The 20,122-nt window shown below is 41.8% G+C and overlaps 1 protein-coding gene across 3 annotated transcripts in view; it reads left to right on the forward strand.

The window, feature by feature from the left end:
* Window positions 1–19,447, forward strand: part of EDEM2 (ER degradation enhancing alpha-mannosidase like protein 2) — a 31,147-nt gene extending 11,700 nt beyond the window's left edge. Inside the window, exons 5-11 of one of the 3 annotated variants that reach the window (XM_026009831.2) lie at window positions 714–839; window positions 3,353–3,564; window positions 5,529–5,670; window positions 6,961–7,085; window positions 11,455–11,599; window positions 14,596–14,717; window positions 16,572–17,133. In XM_026009831.2, the coding sequence (XP_025865616.1) occupies window positions 714–839; window positions 3,353–3,564; window positions 5,529–5,670; window positions 6,961–7,085; window positions 11,455–11,599; window positions 14,596–14,717; window positions 16,572–17,072 (1,373 nt within the window). In that variant the 3' untranslated portion in view covers window positions 17,073–17,133. Of the gene's footprint in view, window positions 1–713; window positions 840–3,352; window positions 3,565–5,528; window positions 5,671–6,960; window positions 7,086–11,454; window positions 11,600–14,595; window positions 14,718–16,571; window positions 17,134–17,235 lie in introns of those variants that run through there. The other 2 variants (XM_026009832.2, XM_072736041.1) reach the window with 2 other exon arrangements.
* The last annotated feature ends 675 nt before the right edge of the window (window positions 19,448–20,122 follow it).

Below are 20,122 nucleotides of genomic sequence, written 5' to 3' on the forward strand. Positions count from 1 at the left end.
AGGAGGTGTATAGGGTTTATTTTGAATCCTCTTTACACAGATTATATGATTCCTTCAGATCCCAACTTAATGGAGGTATCTTTTATCAGACTTTCCACTTTGGGCCGGTTCTGCCTTTGTTTCTTATTCCCCCTCTGACAGGAGGAAGGAGAAACTGAGGCTCAAGGTCACCAGTTTTTTTCAGTGAGAGGACCCTTCAGGATACCTGTATAGCCATGTTTCCAGATACAGAATATTTATGTCTTTTATAAGTTTTCAATATTGTGTCATATATTCAAAAAGATGCATTAATATAATGAAGAAAATAACTACTCTTCCCTCCAGCCCCCAGGTCTTGGAGGGATTGGGTGACCAAGTGGAGTAACACGGGCTTTGGACTCAGACAGACCTGGCTCTACCACCTACTTAATAGATGACCCAGGGAAAGTCACTTGGCATCTCTGAACCTCAGTATCTTCACTTGAAGAGGGGACAGTAGTACCTAGTGCTTACAATAGGAATGAAAATCAAATGATAGCCATTGTTCTCATGACCCACCAAGAGAAAAAAGTTTTGTAAACTTAACACTGTACCAATATATGGGATTAAGGGACTCTTTCACTAGGTGGCTCTGGCCCCTTCCCAGCAGCCACCCAACAGAGTATGGAGGTTTAATATACACCAGGGAGACTGGTCTTTGGGACTCTGACACTTGTGTTTTGTACTCTCTGTAGTGGTAGGAGGACTTCTGTCGGCCCACTTGCTATCAAAGAGGGCTGGGGTAGAAGTGGAAGCCGGATGGCCCTGCTCTGGACCTCTCCTGAGGATGGCAGAGGAGGCAGCCCGAAAACTCCTCCCAGGTAAAACCCACTCTGACATAGGGGAGAAAGGAAGTGTAGTAGGTTCTGCTTCTCTTGCTGGAGACAAGAGTGGCAATGCTGAGTTATTTTCAGCTGTTCCTTAGCCAAGCATTCGCTATTTCCACCTCTGGCCACCCACCATAGAAATTAGGAGAGTTCTGGGCATTTTGAAGGCTTGCTGGGACCCTGGCCCAAGATGGATGAGCTGACCTCATTACTGTTGGCAGGGTGCCATTGAAGGCCAGCCTGGTGAGTGGAAGGCTCTTAATCTTACTTGAATAAGCCATTTTGCATCCTCCCAGGCCCACACACTGCTGGAATAAAAGGGTTCCAGAGAAGAGCCTCAATCTGTGCGTTATTAGGAGCCCCTGTTCTGGACTAGCCAATGTCTTGACCAAGCCACTCTTCTCTCCCTGGTTCAATTTCCCTATCTATCAAAAGGGGAATCATGATTCCTGTTTGCCTTGCACATTGGCTTTTGGAGAGGCATAAAATGAGGTCAGAAAGAAGAAAGTGCTTTGGAGAACCTCAAACACAACTGAAAAGCAAGGGACTTGTTTTGTAGCTAAGCAGTGTCCAAGGCTGCAGGCCAAGCCTCAGTGGGTCTGGTGGGGCAGTAGCTGAGCTCAGCTGCATCAGCTGGACGCTGCATTCTCTTCAGGGCGTGGTGGAGACTCTGGGGCTGTTCACACCCAAACACATCACCCTAGGCTTTTTTTTTTTTTTTTTTTTTTTTAAATTCATGAGAGACACAGAGAGAAAGGCAGAGACACAGGCAGAGGGAGAAGCAGGCCACCCACAGGGAGCCTGATATGGGACTCGATCCCAGGACTCTGGGATCACGCGCAGCCACTGAGCTACCCAGGTGCCCTTCACCTGAAGCTTTTACCAACATCTCAGCCATCACAGTTCTCCTTTTCTGGAGGAGAGTGGAGGAAAATGAGTGAGCCAGGTTCAGATCCACTCATGGCTTACGGCTCATAGCCTGAGTATCTCCTTACAAACATCATATCCTGTGTGATTCATCTGTATAGCACACTGCTTGGTTGCTTCCCCCCCTCTTTTTTTTGGTTATTAAAAATCATTTTGTATTGAGAAATATACATATTAGAAAGTACATAATGGAGCAAGCCCCAGTGTGTCTGCCACTCAGGTGAAGAAATAGAGTTTTGTCACTCTCTGTCCTTTTAACACTGTCTGACTTTTCTGAAATATTTCTTTAAGCCCTGTGGTTATGATTTGTATTCTCCTTGCTTGTCACTTGTGCCTGCCACATAGCAAGTTTGTCACTGACAATCAAGTGGCTGGACCTTGCAGTTCTTGGAAGTTTTGATAACTTTGTTCACAGTTTGGTGACGCACAGGCTGCTCTGGGGTTATTTGACCTTTTGGCCTAGAGAGGAAATCTCTGCCTCTGGCTATTTGTCTAATTCCTTGCCTTGAATCAGAAGGCACCAGCGTGGAATGGGCAGAGCATAACAGAGTGGGCGCGTGGCAGGCATTCCCGTCCTTGCTCTGTTTGGCTCTCTCTGTATGACCTTTGAGTCACTTCCTTACAGACATGACTTTTCCTACCTATAAATTGGGGATTGGACCACTTCAGTAGTTTAGCGATTTATATCCTTTAAAAATATTATAATAGTTTACCCCCTAAACTATTTAAAGCAGGGATCTCAAACTACCTCTTTTGGGACTGCTTAGGGTCTGCAGATAAGTTTCATTTGGTCATAATTGTGTTTGGAAAAGTGTATGAGGGGGATTGGACAAAGGTGGTCAAAGACACAAACTTCCAGTTATAAATAAGTACTGGGGCTGTAACATACAACGTGATGACCATGGCTAACACTGCTATATGATATATTTGAAAGTTGCTGAGAGAGTAGATCCTAAAAGTTCCCATCACAAGGAAAAAAACAATTTTTTTCTCATTCTATCTATATGAGTTTGACGGGTGTTAACTTACCGTGTTCATCATCTCACCATGTAGGTAAGTCAGGTCCTTATGCTATACACCTTAAATTCATGCTGTGCTGTATGTCAGCGATATCTCAGTAAAACTCAAATTAAAAATAGTCACATGTATGAATGGCTTCTAACAGGGCATGCTCTTCGGTGTACTACAAGCCCCACCACTTCCTATGGCTTAAATCCTGTGTGCTTCACACTATTACCTGCCTGGCCTCCGAAGGCATTGTGTAAAATACATAAAAGTGGAGCTTCTGTAGCTAAGGTGGACATGTTAGGTGTGGCAGCCTAGAGCATAGCCCACTGCTTTCCTCCTCATCATGGGCAGGAGCCCGAGGGTCACATTTTGACCAGTGCTTGACAACATCTGGGTTAGTTGTCCACTAAGGACCTATAGTCATGGCATCTATCCTTCCCTGGCTCAGTGTCTAGCAGATCACCTAGGAGATAAAGAGGAGAGTGCTAGCTAAGGCCTCAGGTTTGGGCCTGTGTTGAACTATCCCTATATCCCTACTCCTGTGTGTGGGTCATTATTTTATGATTATTCAGCATTTCAGACTCCCACTGGCATGCCATATGGAACGGTGAACTTGTTGCATGGTGTGAACCCAGGAGAAACCCCTGTCACCTGTACAGCAGGCATCGGGACCTTCATTGTGGAATTTGCTACCCTGAGCAGCCTCACGGGTGACCCCGTGTTCGAAGATGTGGCTAGAGTGGCCCTCATGCGCCTCTGGGAGAGCCGGTCGGATATTGGGCTGGTAGGTTGGCTGCCTCCCTTTCTGTCTGAGTCAAGTCAGTTAGCCCCTGCTTGTAAGACTCATGGCTCCTAGCAAGAAGTTGCAGTCCAGCCAAAGGATATTTAGGATGACCTCAGCAGTGGTCCAGGACTTAGCAGCAGGACACTGAAAGTCAACCAAGCCTCCAATTCAAGTTTTGGTACAGGGGAAGAAAGCATGAGAGAGAGCATATTCTCTAGCAGGGAAAGGGGACTCTGGTGAGGTTTGATTCCTTGAGCTTCTCTGATTTCTAGGAAGTAGGTCAAATACTTTTTGCCCATGACTCAACATGGCAACCTTAGATCACCAGCCCGTCTGGCCCTCACTTTTACTATTTATGTTTGTTAAATTGTGTTTCTTAGAATCCTAATGCTGAGAGGTGTTGAATGGCTGGCTGTTCTATTAAAAAAGTAATTCCTAGTCAATGAAGTTTGAGGAATACTGCATATTGCAGTTGACCCTTGAGAAATGTGGTTTTGAACTGCATGGGTTCACTATACACAAATTTTTTACAATGCAGTAGTATAAACATATTTTCTCTTCTATATGATCTTCATAATAACATTTTCTTTTCTGTGACTTACTTTATTGTAAGAATATACTACATAATACATATAACATACAAATATGTGTTGACTGTTTATGTCATCAATAAAGCTTCCACTCAAGAACAGGCTATTAGTAATTAAGTTTTTGGACAGTCAAAAGTTATCTACAGATTTTCGACTGTGTGGGGCTCAGCATCCCAGTCCGTCCATTGTGCAAGGGTCAACTGTAGTGTCTTTTTTTGGAGAGTCATAATGAACTTGGATAGGTTAAATGTTATGAAATCCAGTGGTAAATAAATCTATTCAACTTTGCTTGACTCAACATTTTCCAAACTTATTTGACCCCAGAGTTTCCCTTTCTTCTCCAATACTTATTATCCCATGGAAATTGAACACACTTTGAGCCAGATGATCTCAAAGGTTGGTTTCAGCTCTTAAATCAGATAATCCAGTGAAACTAACAATAATTGAGCCAAAGCTGTCCAGGAAATAGCACTAGATTTAGTCAGAATTGGATTTGACCCCTGGCCTTGCTATATCGAAACTGTGTGACCTTGGACAAGTCACTCAACCTCTCTGATCCTCAGCTACTGGAGCAATGATGTTGATGTATTAATAGTTCCTTTGGTGAGTCATTATGACTTGGAAAGACTGAGTTGTCTGAAAGTGATTCAGGCAGGGACATATTTTATGCAAGTCTGCTTCTAAGCTTGAAGAGTAAAACTTGTATGAGGAATCCTTGAAAATCTCTCAATAAGATACCACTCTGGAGATCTATAGTAACTCCCTTGGTAGGTCTAACACAAGTAGATTTTTCTCACTGGAACCGCAGTAGACTCCATATTTTCTCAGCCCTTACCATTTCACTGGCCTGTCTTCTGACAGTGTCTCCTTCCCTCTGGGCCTTCTCTGGTATCTGGAGCCTGCTCTGCTTGCCTTAAGCTGGAAGTTCTAGGACTTTTTTAATATTTTTTTTAATTTTTATTTATTTATGATAGTCATCAGAGAGAGAGAGAGGCAGAGACATAGGCAGAGGGAGAAGCAGGCTCCATGCACCGGGAGCCCGATGTGGGATTCGATCCTGGGTCTCCAGGATCGCGCCCTGGGCCAAAGGCAGGCGCCAAACCACTGCGCCACCCAGGGATCCCAGTTCTAGGACTTAATGCTACTTGGAGCAGTTCTCAATCAGTGACTGATACTGATGAGAATTTGTGGCCTCCCAACCCCACACCCGATAGCTTACATGTCTCCCTTGAGCACTAGGGTGCCTGCCTTGTATTTGACTGGCTAGTCAGGGGTATGAGGAGATCCCTATTTGGTCTTGAGCCCTCTTTTCGGACTGTCTCTCTCTCTCTCTCTCTCTCTCTCTCTCTCTCTCTCTCTCCTTCTCCCTCCCAGGTTGGCAATCATATTGATGTACTCACTGGAAAGTGGGTGGCACAGGACTCAGGCATCGGGGCTGGTGTGGACTCCTACTTTGAGTACCTGGTGAAAGGAGCCATTTTGCTTCAGGATAAGAAACTCATGGCCATGTTCCTAGGTAAAAAGGGTGGGGTAAGGAGGCTTTCGCCAAGACTTTTTCTCATTGACATGTGGTTTATTTATAAACTTTCAATTGCTCCCAAGTGCCTACAGAATCAGTTCTGAGTACCTCAGTCTTCATTCAGAGCCAGCATGGACTTGCACTGCCTACTTGATGTTCATTATACCTCTTAAGGCCTTCCTGCAATAACCAAATGAACTATGCTGTGCTCTCTGTGTGTGGCCCTGTATTTCTTATTTCCTGGCCATTGCACATGTGTTTCCTTTGCCTAGAAAACCTCTTTTCCTGTCTTCACGTCTCCGAATTTTATTCACCCTTTATGGCCCAGTAGAATTGTCACCTTGACCACAAAGTAGCTTGATGCCTCCTTAGAATTTAGGGCCTCTGCACCTTTTGTCAGTCAGCTAACATCCACAGTTAACAGCTCTTCTTACTGAATACAGTGTCCATGCCTTATTCATTTTATTCTTCCCATAGTGCTTTGCATGAAGTAGGTAGTTGATTAATGCCTATTGAATAAAAGCATTTTACCCTTCAGGCCCTTGGACACTAACAGTAATGAAATTGAGGAATTTCTGCGTACTTAATAATAGTTATTATTATAGATACCATGCATTTATTCAGCAGATGTTTATTGAGTATGTTGATATGTCAAGTGCCATGCCAAGTGCCAAACATGGACTATTTTATTTAATCCTTACAACACTGTTTGAGATTGTCTTATTTATTTCCATGTGTATTTGGTACTTCACTTAGATGATAATTTATTGTGCATGTTTGTTATGCACTATCCTAGTGTTAAGGACTCTGCAATGAACAAAACAAAGTCTTGGCCTTCATGGATTTATAATCTAGGGAGAGGTATAAGTCCAAGTTCCCACTTGAATGGAAGTGCCCTGGGACCTACATTTTGTCTTGTTTGCCACCCTCTAGGTACCTTGTCCCTAGCAGATGTGCAGTGAATATTGTTGAGTGAATGGATGAGTGAATAATCCCATGAGGTGTATACCATTACTTTCCCCACTTTAGAGATAATAAGACTGAGGCTTAAAAAGGAAAACCTTACTCAAGGTCACAGCTAGCAAGTGGTAAAGCTGGAGTTGGGATTTGAGTCTGGAAGTTTGGCTCTAGAACCCATGCCCCTTCTTCTGTGCCTTGTTTCTTCCTAGTCTCTTTGAAGCTATACCGTCATATGGTCTTTCAAAAGTTTAAGTCCGTGCTTCTCTTGTCAAGACCTGCCTTTCGTCTTCATAATCACTGATGTGTCTTATTGCATCTCCTCTACAGAATATAACAAAGCCATTCGGAATTACACTCGCTTCGATGACTGGTACCTGTGGGTGCAGATGTACAAGGGAACTGTGTCCATGCCAGTCTTCCAGTCCCTAGAGGCCTACTGGCCTGGTCTTCAGGTAGGAATGATCAGAGGGGTAGACATTCTTCTCTGGAACTGACAAAGCAGGCTCATTCTGATATATAAGTCAAATAAGGTATTTCAATTGCTTGAGTACTTGGGTTGGAGACAAAAGAGAGACAGAGTGAATCAGACAGACTTAAGATTCTGCCAAGCTGAATTTTCCAAAGGGAACTTTAAGGTGTCAGGAACTGAGCTTCCAGTTTGCTGTGAAATGTGATACCAGTTAAAATAAACTAGGAAGTGTCTTTCAAGGCTGGGCAGTAACAGCCATTGGCAACAACTGTTTGTCCACTGGACATTTCTGTCAAATCTCCTCATTCTTGACAGTAGGCCTGAGAAAGGGCCTGAAAGCAGCTGGGGCCACTCTGCAGGCTGTCATTATTGTTTTCCATTACATGATCAGATGGAGTCACAGCTGGGAGGGCGGGATCTTGGAGCCCATCTAACCAGCCCCCTATGTATACCACAATATTTTTATAAGCCAGTTTCTTTTGTTTTTTTATTTTAAGAAAAGGTAATATCATATAGATGGTGGTAAGTTTTAAAAGCACACAAAGGAATACAGTAAAAAAATAAATCTTGGGCCCCCATCCTGAGACACCCCCACCCAGTCCAGCTCCTATTATCATTTTTCTGTATATTTTCTAGAAATCCATGTGCATAAACATATGCATATTTATATCTACATTTTTTTCTTTATGTAGATAGGAATATGTCATGTACTTTTTCACTAAATATAAATACTTTTCACTTTCATTCTTTATTGATACATATAGGTCAGTTTTACTTTTTTAACAGATGCATATATTCCATTAAATTGATATACTGCAATTCATGTAACTAGTCCTACATTGTGTATTTTTAGCCAGCCTACTTATCTTACAGATGGGGAAACAGGCTCAGAGAAAACTTGTTGACAATATTTAAATATTGGTCCAGCTCTTCTAAGATATTCAAGTTTTATTGGTTGAATGCCCACTAAAAGAATTGAAGAACTATGGAGTCCCTTGTGTGTTTTTAATCTTATGAGTTTAAATAGTTGTATACCATTCCTTTTTCTCCTCAAACTCATATTTTCATTCTCCTCCTCCAATAGGATTTTATCCTAATTGTTATATTTTATGCTGGATAAATTTTATTGACACCCTCTTATGTCTGTGTAATAAAATTCCTGTGTACCTAGAAATTTAAAATAACTTTAAATTTTCCTGTGACCGTATGCTCTGAGTATTAAATTTGTTTTCTCCTTGGTTATCATTAGTATGTAAATGATTAAAGCAACATTAATAGCTTATAGTTTTCAATAAATAAGAAACATAAAGGCAATTTAATCAGAAATACATTTCTTAATGAGATTTGGGGAACTTTTTTTTTTAATATTTTGTAGATTTTATTTTTTTTAATATTTATTTATTTATGATAGTCACACAGAGAGAGAGAGAGAGGCAGAGACACAGGCAGAGGGAGAAGCAGGCTCCATGCACCGGGAGCCCGACGTGGGATTCGATCCGGGGTCTCCAGGATCGCGCCCTGGGCCAAAGGCAGGCGCCAAACCGCTGCGCCACCCAGGGATCCCCTAGATTTGGGGAACTTTTTTATTTTTAAGTTGTTTGTATATTTGTGTGTGAATAATACATATTGCTAAAATGGGACATGGTTATGTATCAAAAGTTTTATTCTTGTTTTGATTTTTTAGATGTCAGTGCTGAGGAGACTTATGCACATAAATATGTAGATTTTGATTATTACAGTGTCATTAAGTTTTTTTGTTTTTTTTTAAGAGCATGAGGAAAGGAGAGGGAAGGGAGTAGGGAGAGGGAGAGAGAATCTTAAACAGGCTCCATGCCTAATGTGGAGCTGGCGGGGTTCCATATCATGACCTGAGCCAAAATCAAGAGTTGGACACTTAACTGACTGAGCTATCCAGGTACCCGTTATTTGGTTCTTTATAATCATTGACTTAATAGATTGAACTATATAAAACTGCCAGTATTCCACTCTTTGACCTACAAAAATGGCAATACTATACATACAGTTCATTCTTTATGTAATGAAAATCTTGTAATCTGTCATCAGAAATCATTTGTAATGATCCCTTTGCTGGCAATTTATCCAGTTCCTCTTCCAGTTTTTTGAAGGCATAGTATTAGAAACCATCTGATATGCAAAAGAATTTATTATGCAGTGGTTAGAGTCATTCCTTTTTTCCAATAACTACACCTAAATGTAGTTAATTTAAATGTAACCTAGTTAGGTGCTCAGGAAGTCCTTATTCCCCAGAACAGTGTTCCACAGGAAGGTTAGAGATTGCTGGTGGGTACACTTTGCAGGCAATAAAATGGCAGAAGGATAACTGTGAAGGAAACAATGAAAATAGATAGCTTGCCTTTGTGTTACAAGCATTTTTTTCGGGCAGATCCAGTTCAGGAAAGTAGAGGATCTGGAAATCTATTGCCTTGAAACTATTTGTGACTACATTCCTCTTGGGAAACTTTGTACAACTCAGACATATCACTGATCACACCCTTTGACCCTGTGAAATTCCATGTCTGTGCATGTTCCCCAAGAAAATAATTCAAGAGGGAAAGATGTGTCATGTATACAGATATTCCTAGCAGCAAAGTTCTTGACAAAGAAAACCTAGAAATGATCCAAATGCCCACTAACAGAGGAAAAAATGAATGATTATATTTTAATAGAATTGGTCACTATACAACTTTAATAAAAAAATATGTAAACTCCTGTTACATGAAGAGGTAGTGAATAAGAATTAAGAAAATATGAGTGAATGAAACATACCATTGAACCATAGTGAGAAATTAGAAATGATACTTATTTTTTTTAAGTTTGATTCTTTAAGTAGATTTAACAATAACAAAAATACACATGAAGACATTTTGTGTAAACTGATTACAACTGTATTGAGTTTGTACATTAAGGAATAGAAGAAGACAAAGAGTTTGGTTTTGTACATCAAGGAATAGAAGACAAAAATGTAAATGGCTGATACTGTAAGATTAAGAAAGAGATTGTCTTCTTATTCCTGAGACAGGAAAGATTTGGGTGTTTCTCAGAAACAGAGAAGAGTGGTATGGCTGCAGTCTAAAGGAGGGAAGCCCCTGAGAAGCCCTGAGGTCTGGAGTATGTAGTAAGGCAGTCACTCTGGCTGCATCGGGGAGAGTACACTGGAGAGGGACAGGAGGGATAACAAGTGGTTAGAGCAGCGAGAAGACTGTGGGGATGATCCTAACATGAGATGCTGGTGACCAGACCAGGTAATGGTGCTGGAGGTACAGAGAAAGAAATCTTGCTGTTTTAGAAATGGAATTGACAGGAGTTGCTGATGGAACGGATGGGGGTGGGGGAAGGGAGCAGTCAAAGATGACCACCATTTGCTAAGTGCCATTTACAAAGAAGGGTGAGGTGACACTAGGGAGGCAACTTTGTGGGAAAGTGAGGGAGCCAAGAGCTTTGTTTGGGAAATGTTAAGTTTGTCCTATCCACGAGGCACCTGAAGGAGATGTCAATAAGGTCAGCTATTTCTCTGCAAGCTTATGTTACTATTAATAGCTGTTTAGCAACAGCTGGTAAAATGACAAATGCATATACTTTCCAACCCAGCAATCCTAATTCTGGACATTTGTCTAATAGGTAAATTTTGCACATATCTGAGGTGACATGTGTACAACGTTATTTACTACACTGTTGATCTAACGAATAGCAAAACATCAGAACCCATCCAGCTGGCTGTTACTAAGGAACTAGTTAAATTGTGGTCCAAGCAGTGGAATACTGTGCAACTGTATAAATAGGAGGGGGAGCTTTTTATGTACTTACATGGAAAAATCAAAATCTACTGTTTAATGCATAAAAGAAAGTATAGAACCACATATTTAATAAGCTATTTTTTATGTGGGGAAAATAATATAGTCTCATACATATTTCTGTTTACAAACAAATACAAATTGATTCAGGATATAGGGTAGGAGTGAGACTTAGTAAAATCAACCTTTTTCCTATTCTTAAAATTTTGAACCAGATAGCTGACTTACCTGTTTACCGGTTTAGTAGCCGGTCTTGACTGAGCAGGGACTTTGAATACAAACGAAACTCTGCCCCTCACAGTAACTTAGATGCTTTGTGTTTTGCATTGGAGAGATGAGGTTCAGAGAAGGTAAGTGTCTGGCGCAAGGCCACACAATGAATAAATGGCTGACTCAGTTTGATCGCAGGCTTTTGTGATGCCAAAGCCTTTGCTGTCTCTTCCCTGAATTGTATGTGGGGTTTGGTAGGTGGAGTTTTTTTTTGTATGTGGGTTTTTATGCCTGGTAACTGCCTGCTTGACAACCACTTCTGTCCTCCAGAGCCTCATTGGGGACATTGACAATGCTATGAGGACCTTCCTCAACTACTACACTGTATGGAAGCAGTTTGGGGGGCTCCCAGAATTCTACAACATTCCTCAGGGATACACAGTAGAGAAGCGAGAGGGCTACCCTCTTCGGCCAGGTAAGCCACATCTCTGGCCCATCACAGCACCTGCAGTCTCTGGTTCTTGGAACCCCAAACCCTCATGTGTCTGTGAGGCTCCATAAATTACAAGTGTTCACAAGCTAATGCTTTTCCCCATCTGATGCTTTCAGTGGCTCTGGATGATTTTATTTATCCATATATTTTCAGATAAGGAAACTGAACCCTGGTGGGTTGAACTGGCTTGTCCAAGACTAAGTATAGGAGGTAGGACGGGAACCTGGGCCTCTTAACTAAATCTTAGGCTCCTTCAAACTCGGGCAACTGAGTGCAAAGGGAAGAGCCAGGTTGACTCCTTTTGGGTTCTTGCCATCAGAATTTCAGAAATGTAGACAAACTTCCTAAGTCACTGGGTCAGGTGAGTTAGGCTTTTGGGGTACAGAGTTTTAGAACTCGGGAATAGGCCTTAGGAATGAATCATCTGGTCTCATCCACCTCCCCAAGTGCAGCTCAGAAATCAAAGCACAGAGTAGGAAGGTATTCCACATTTGATAACTGTCTTAAAGTTCCCTTCCAGCTCTGACCCTCTGATTCACTACAGGGAAGGTAAACACTGCAAGGAGAAGGGGAAGGGGATGGGGAGCAGAGGAAGGAAGCTTAGTCAGCACACATAGTCATCCCCCACTCTGAAATGGGTTGCATTCCTATTGTTGGACTCTTCCCCCCTTCCCACCTGAATGCCTCTGAGCTGTGGGACAGGCCTTCTGGCGCCTTCTGCACATTCTGCCCTCCTCTACCCCACTTCCTTCCTCCTCTAGCTCAAGAGATTGTCGTGGGAGTTTTGGAGGGGGATCAGAAGAGGAAGTAAAACAGCAGCTACAAAGAGCGTTAGTCACTTTGATTCCTCAAGGCTACTGTTCTCAGTATTTCTCATGCATTTATTCTCACAGCTTTTTCTTCTCTTTTAAGAGAAAACTCTCAGAGGTGCCATACCCAGTATTACCAATAGATAAAATGAAGACGGTTTGGGACTAAATGTGGGATGTAGGCTTGTACATTCTCAGAGTTAGAGGGAACCTGAGAGGCCTTCTAATTGCAATTCCTGTCATTGCCCTGGCAAGCAGTTATCTGCTCTTGTTCACTTAGCACCAGTGACAGGGAGCTCACTGCTTCCAGAGCACCCTGTTCCATTTGCAGGATAGGCTGGCAGGAGGGCACGAGTGGAAAGTAAGGCAGCACAGCCAGGAATCCAGTAATGCCCTAGTCCAGTCATCCTTCCTACCCCACAGAAATAGTGATTGGGAGGTAAGGTACTGCTCTTTCATTAGATTGGCCAGTGTCCTCCTCTGTATGCTCGCTCTGGTATGTGTATCTGATCAGCAGTATTGAGGCACAGTACTTGGCCAAAGGTCTCTGAGGGCCTTTACCTCCCCACCTAAGTCCAAATCTAAGCCTTGGGCTGCCTCCCTGTTCTAGAGAGTTGGCTGATATACAAGAAATTAAAGCAATGACAGCAGACATAGGCCCATATCTGAGGAAGAGAAAACAAGATGGCTGGCCCTGGGTGCACTGAGCCAGCCAGGTGCTAGCAGCAGAACAGGAGGCTTCCCCGGAGGACTCTTTTCTTTCTTTGAACATACACAGTGTTCACTTATCAGTAAATGTGCCCCATTCTGTATCTTTGAATATGAGCAGTTAAATTAGCAATTGTCCAGAGACCCATGAGATAAAGGGAGGGAAAGCTTGGAGAGAACTGGGAGACAGCCATAGATCTTTTTTTCCAAAAGTAAGAAATGGAGTTTGCAGTAATAAATCAACAGGAGAAAAGTGCTGATCGAGGTCCAGGAGGAAGCAGGGGAGGAGATTGGGAGGAAAGATTGGTCTAGGGAGGGGAACGTTCTCTCCTCTCTGAGAAAGACAGATGAAGAAATAGAAAAGTCTGTTGAGCTGTACCCTCCCACCAGTGAGGCCACCCTGGAAGTTATATCATTCTTTTCCATACTAGCTCTTCAGATATTTGAAAGCAATTAACACATATTTCTGTGTTTTCTTTTCTCCAGAATAAATTTTCTCAGCAGATAGACTCCTGTTGGCTAATATTCATCCAAAAGTGGGCCCCATGTCTGAATGCCAGATTCCAATTGTGGTTGTAGAATCGAACAGGGCTGTCACTGTGTTCCGGGCCCAGTGAACTGGTGGCTTTTTCTTTGTTAGATTGAAGATTGACTCTTGAATATCTTAACCGTCTTTTTGTCCATCCCATCTCAGAAAGGGCCTCATAATGACAAGCTCTTACTCTTAAGTTTTAGGATTAGGTTAGGCTGTGAGTGACAGAAAGTGAGTAGTAGCTTAATTAAGACAGACATTATGGGCGCCTGGGTGGCTCAGTCAGTCAAGTATCTGCCTTTGACTCAGGTCATGATCCCGGAGTCCTGGGATCAAGCCTTATGCAGGGGTCCCTGTTCAAGGAGGAGTCTGTTTCTCCCTTTCCCTCTCCCCCTCCCTTCTGCTTATGCATGCTCTCTCCTTCTCTTTCTTTCTCTCTCAAATAAATAAATAAATAACATCTTTTAAAGAAAAAAGATAGACATTTATTTTTCCTTCACCTCTGGCCATATATGGCTCTTTATGGTGTCAGGGACCTTAATCCCACACCTGGCTGCTGGGAAAAGTTGTCAGTCTGAACAGTTGTGTGCTTGGCTATAGTTAAGGATTCTGTTACTAAGGAAGAAGGGGGGCACAAATATTGGGAGACAGGGAGTAGCCTTTGCTACCTCCCTGTCCCAGAACCTGACTGCCTCTCTCTCCATTAGGATGGGAGTCCATAGACAGTTTTAATGCTGATCTCCACTAAGCTTCAGGCTTTGGGGATATTGGCTCTGGAAACTCAGCATTGAGGAAGCTGTCCCATATTCCTCCTTGTTGGGGCCTGATGGATAAGGTATGGAGGGGAGGAGTCTCTCACTGCCCGAAGTGGGCCTTGGGCCTTCCCTGCTCAGCTCCTGGATGAGAAGGGTCTGCCTCGGACTTTACAGAACTCATTGAGAGCGCAATGTACCTCTACCGTGCCACGGGGGATCCCACCCTCTTAGAACTCGGAAGAGATGCTGTGGAATCCATTGAAAAAATCAGCAAGGTGGAGTGTGGATTTGCTACAGTAAGTGTTTCCATGGGCGCAAGAGCTGAGAAATGTCTCCCCCTGCTGCTAAAGAGCCTCTGGAATGTTAGTACTGAAGGGACCTCCGAGATGGACACATGACTTTATTTGACAAGGGTAAATTTTGTGAAAAGTTTTGTGGAAAGGCCTATAAGTTGAATTCTGGAAGGGAAACAGAGTCCCATAGCCGTATATTCAAACCTGGAGGTCCTTAATGAAATAGTCCTAGTAGTTTCACAGATGCTTACTGAATGTCTTTTGTGTGCCAGGTACTATGCTAGACTGAGGGTCCTAGCAATGAAAAAGACCAAGCCCCTGAGCTGACAATTTAGTAGGAAAAACAACGAACGTGTATCTGAGAGACAGAGAGAAGGCCAGTATGGTTGGAGTGGAGTGAGCAAGGAGGGAAAGGAAGAGAGAAGTCCCAGAGGGAGGCAAGGGGTAAATCATATAGGTATTGCATTTTGTTCTGCTGAAAATGAGAAGCCTTGGTAGGATTGACTGCAGAGCAGTGACATGATCTGCCTTGTGTTTTAGAAAGATCACTCTAGCTGCTCTGTGGAAAAGGGATTGAGAGGGTCAAGGATAAGAGCCATGTCACATCCTTAGAGGGACCCAAGCAGGCAAGCTATAAATAAATCACCATTACAGACATGTAAAAACCAGATGTGTAAGAAAATTGTCTGGAAGAAAATTCACCAAAAAGTGAATTTTTAGGGTATGGTATTAAAAACAGGTCCCCCCCCCCCAAAAAAAAAATCCTTTTTCAAAATTTTATAAAGTGGTTATATTCTGTAAGTAGAATATATATACATCTATTTAAAGAAAAGACCTACTTATGTAGAGGAAAAATAAAGCAATGATATGTTTTAGTGTCTAATATGTTGTATTTTGTGAAAAGCCAAAGTGGATAAGTCCACTGGGGACTTCGTAAGAACACTTGACTTATTTCCATGAAAATGAAAGCCCTCTGGAGCTCTTCCAAGGAAAATGATGGGAATAGGCGTCAGACTCCTTAGCCTTTGACAAATAATCACTCTTGGTACATCAAGTCCATATTTTAGTCACATTTTTTGGTGAAAAATAGATGTCCACTGAGTATTCATTTTAAGACCATGTATTTCTAATTCTGAGATGAGAAAATAAGTGTAAGAAGTAAACTTATTCATCCATGACTATAAACTTAACATGAATTTTTCTTCATAAAGACTTCTAATTAGTTGTTACAGTGGCAAAAACTTGGTAACCACCTCAATGCCCATCAAGGGGGAGTAGTGAAGTAAATGATGCTACATTTTTTACAATGTCATTAAAGGGGATGAACACATCTGTGTATGTCACAACAAAGGTAGGATAAAGGGGAGAGAAATTGTCATGTGGCCTCGGGAGGTTAGGGAGGACCCTGTGATGAGATAGTATCTGAGCAGAGACCTCAAAGCAGTGAGGGAGCAAGCTGTCTGAAGGACAGAGTGCTCCAGGCCCAAAGAACAAGCAACGTGGAGCACCTGGGGTGGGAGTGCGCAGGCTTGCCGACGAGGGAACAGCAAGGCCATTGGCTGGACTCTCCAGAACAAGGGAGAGAGCATGGAAGAGGGCAGAGAGAGAGCAAGGGACAGGACACGAGGACCTGTAAGGACTTTGATTTTTAGTCTGCATTAAGTGGGATGTCCGCAGAGGGTTTTCACTGGAGGAGTGATAGCTGAGACTTAGTCTGTGACTGTACTTTAGGGTTCCAAGCCCTGGGGTTGGTGCTCAGCTGCTAAGTAGCAGGGCAGGAGTTCCTAACGGAGCCCCCTGGCCCTCCCCTTCCTGGGTGATGCTGGTTCTGACCCGCTTCCCTCTTCCTCGCGGCAGATCAAAGATCTGCGAGACCACAAACTGGACAACCGCATGGAGTCTTTCTTCCTGGCCGAGACTGTGAAATACCTCTACCTTCTGTTTGACCCCACCAACTTCATCCACAATAACGGCTCCACCTTCGATACGGTGATAACCCCCTATGGGGAGTGCATCCTGGGCGCAGGGGGTTACATCTTCAACACAGAGGCACACCCCATTGACCCCGCAGCTCTGCACTGCTGCCAGAGGCTGAAGGAAGAGCAGTGGGAAGTGGAAGACTTGATGAGGGAATTCTACTCTCTCAAGCGGAACAGGTCGAAGTTTCAGAAAAAAACGATGAGCTCGGGGCCATGGCAACCTCCAACAGGGGCAGGCACGTTCTCCTCACCTGAAAGCCAAGACCAGATGAGGGAGAAGAAGCCTGCCAAGCAGAAGGTCCCGCTGCTCAGCTGCCCGAGTCAGCCCTTTACCTCCAAGTTGGCATTACTGGGACAGGTTTTCCTGGACTCCTCATAACCACTGGACGATTTTTTTTTCTTTTGTGTTTGAACTATGACAATAAATCTGCTTTTGACAATTGTGCCTTTTTATTTTACATATCAGATTGTCTCAAGAGATTTTGTTAAAAGATTCATGGCTTTAAAAAAAAATGTGAATCTAATTTCTTTTTCTCATACAGGTGGAGAAACAGCTGAACCCAAAGTCAGTCCACTCCACAGATACCAGGGGTTGATGGTTGGATCTCTCTTCCTTTCAAGGCTCCCCTCTTCCAGTATTTCAAGGGAGGGCCTTGTTATGAATGTGTTTATCATACTCTTACCCCAGCTGGTGTTTCTGCCCTTTACCAAGAACCAGTCTTGTACACACTCACCAGCCCTCGCGCCAGCACAGGCATCCAGTGTGGAGGAGGCGAGGTTTTTATTCTTGGGAAAACTAAATTCTAGCAGAAAGAAATAAATTAGTAGATAGTGTAAAATCACATTGTGGCAAGTGCCATAAAGATAAAGGATATATGCTAGAAAATAATGGGGAGAGGTAGTCTCCGTTAGGGTAGGCAAGGATGGCCTCTGTAGAAGTGAGTTTTCAAACATTTAATTATGAAAAATTGACAATAAACAAGTGTGGAGAACAGAATAACCCCTAATCCATGCTAGACCATCTCATCCATAAGTATTTCAGAATGAACCTCCAAAACACACCATAAAAATCAACAATTGTTTCTTAATAATCTCCGAGTCTCTATGTTCAATTTTTTTTATTGTTTTACAGTTTGTTTGAATCAGGATCCAAACAGGATACATGTATTTGCAATCAGATGATCCATTTCTGAATTTTCTTCTGGTCTATAGGTGTTCTCTTATTTTTTAAAAAATGAGTTTTGTTGAGACATAATTTACACATAATAGATTGCACCCAGTTCATACATTTTCATGTTTTGGCAAACTTAGACACCCATGTAATCACGACCACAATCAAGATACAGAGGAGGGCTCTCCCACAGACTTTTCTGGGATGATGGAATGTTCTAAAAGAACAATTAGAATTATTGTACTATCCCATAGAGTAGGCACTTTGTGTGCCTGTTGAACTCTAGAAATGTGGCTCTATGACTGAGGAACTGAATTTATTAATTTTTAGCAAACTTTATGTTTTAGAAGTTATAGGCTCACATCAGTCTTAAGCAGAATGTATAGAGATTTCCTATGTACCCATTGCCCCCATGCCTGCATAGCCTCCCCCATTAGGGACATCTCCTACCAGAATGGAAAATTGTTACAATCAATGATCCCACACTGGCACATCATTATCATCCAGAGTCCATAGTTTACCTTAAAGTTCACTCTTGGTGGTGTACATTACTGGGTTTTGACAAATGTGTAATGACATGTATTCACCATTATAGTATACAGAGTAGTTTCCCAACACTAATTTTCTCTGTGCTTTTCCCCTATTCACTCCTTTCTCCCCCCAACTCCTCGCAACCACTGATCTTTTTACTGTCTCCGTAGTTTTGCCTTTTCCAAAATATCCTGTAGTAGTATGTAGCCTTTTCAGATTGGCTTCTTTCACTTAGTAATACGCATTTAGGTTTCTTCCATGTCTCTTAGTGGTTTGATAGCTTGTTTCTTTTTAGAACATTGTCTGGATGTACCAGTTTATTAAACCATTCACCTACTGAAGCATCCTGGATACTTCCAAGGTTTGGCAAATTATGAATAAGCTGCTGTAAACGTCTGTGTGTAGGTTTTGCATGGATGTAAGTTTTCAACCCCTGTAGATAATTATCAAGGAGCATAATTGTTGGATCATATGGTAAGAGTATGTTTAGTTTTGTAAGAAACCACCAGACTCTCTTCCAAAGGGGCTGTGCTATTTTGCATTCCCTCCAGTAATGTATGACAGCATTTCTGTTTCTCCACATTCATACCAGAATTTGGCATTGTTAGTATTTTGAATTTGATTGAATTCAAATTCATTTGAATTTGATTCTGATTGGTATGTGGTAGTATCTCGTTGTTCTAGTTTGCATTTGCCTGATAACACATGATGTGGAGCTTGTTTTCATATGCTTTTTTTTTTTTTTTTTTTTTTTTTTTTTTTGCCAACTATGCATCTTCTTTGATGAGGTATCTGTTAAGGTCTTTGGCCTGTCTTTTAATCAAGTTTATTATTATTATTCAGCTTTAAGAGTTCTTTGCATATTTTGGATAAAAGTTCTTTATCATATATGTCTTGCAAATACTTTGTCTATGGCTTCTCCTTTCATTCTCTTGAACTACCTCTTATTTTCATTGAAATTCATTTGTTGAAGGAACTACATTGTTAGTCCTACAGAATTTCTTTCTTTTTTTTTTCCAGAATTTCTGAAATAAAGAGTTTTGCTAATTGCATCCCTGTGGTGGTGTCTGATATGTATCTCTGGGTTTTGTTTTTGTCTTCTTTTTCTTTTTTCTTGGTAAATTGATATTAAGACCTAGAGGCTTCATCAGATTCAGATTTTTAAAATTTTGTTTTTATTTTGCAAGAATGGTTCATAAGTGGTGTTGTATACTTCAGTCAGGGGCACATATGTTTGATTGTCTTTATAACAGTTTTTGTTTTTTTTTACTTTTTTCTGTTCAAGTATAATTACTATAGAGTGTTATATTAGTTTCATGTGTACAATATGATTCAACAATTCTATACATTTCTCAGTGTTCATCAAAATAAGCATACTCCTATATATTTTTTATAAAGTTTTTTTTTATTTTTTTATTTTTTATAAAGTTTTTAATCTTAATAACAGTATAGTTAACAGACAGTGTCATGTTAGTTTCAGGTATACAATATAGCAATTCAACCATTCTATATATTAGTCAGTGCTTATTAAAGTGCACTCCTTAATTCCCCTCAGCTATTTCACCCATCACCCCACCCACCTCCTCTCTCGTAACCATCAGTTTGTTCTCTATAGTTAAGAGTCTGTTTCCTGGTTTGTCTTTGCCTCTTTCTCTTTCTTTTTTCCTTTGTTCATTTGTTTTGTTTCTTAAATTCCACACATGAGTGAAATCATAATGGTCTTTATC

The sequence above is a fragment of the Vulpes vulpes genome, chromosome 14 (assembly GCF_048418805.1).
Source record: "Vulpes vulpes isolate BD-2025 chromosome 14, VulVul3, whole genome shotgun sequence".
Lineage (NCBI taxonomy): Eukaryota > Metazoa > Chordata > Mammalia > Carnivora > Canidae > Vulpes > Vulpes vulpes.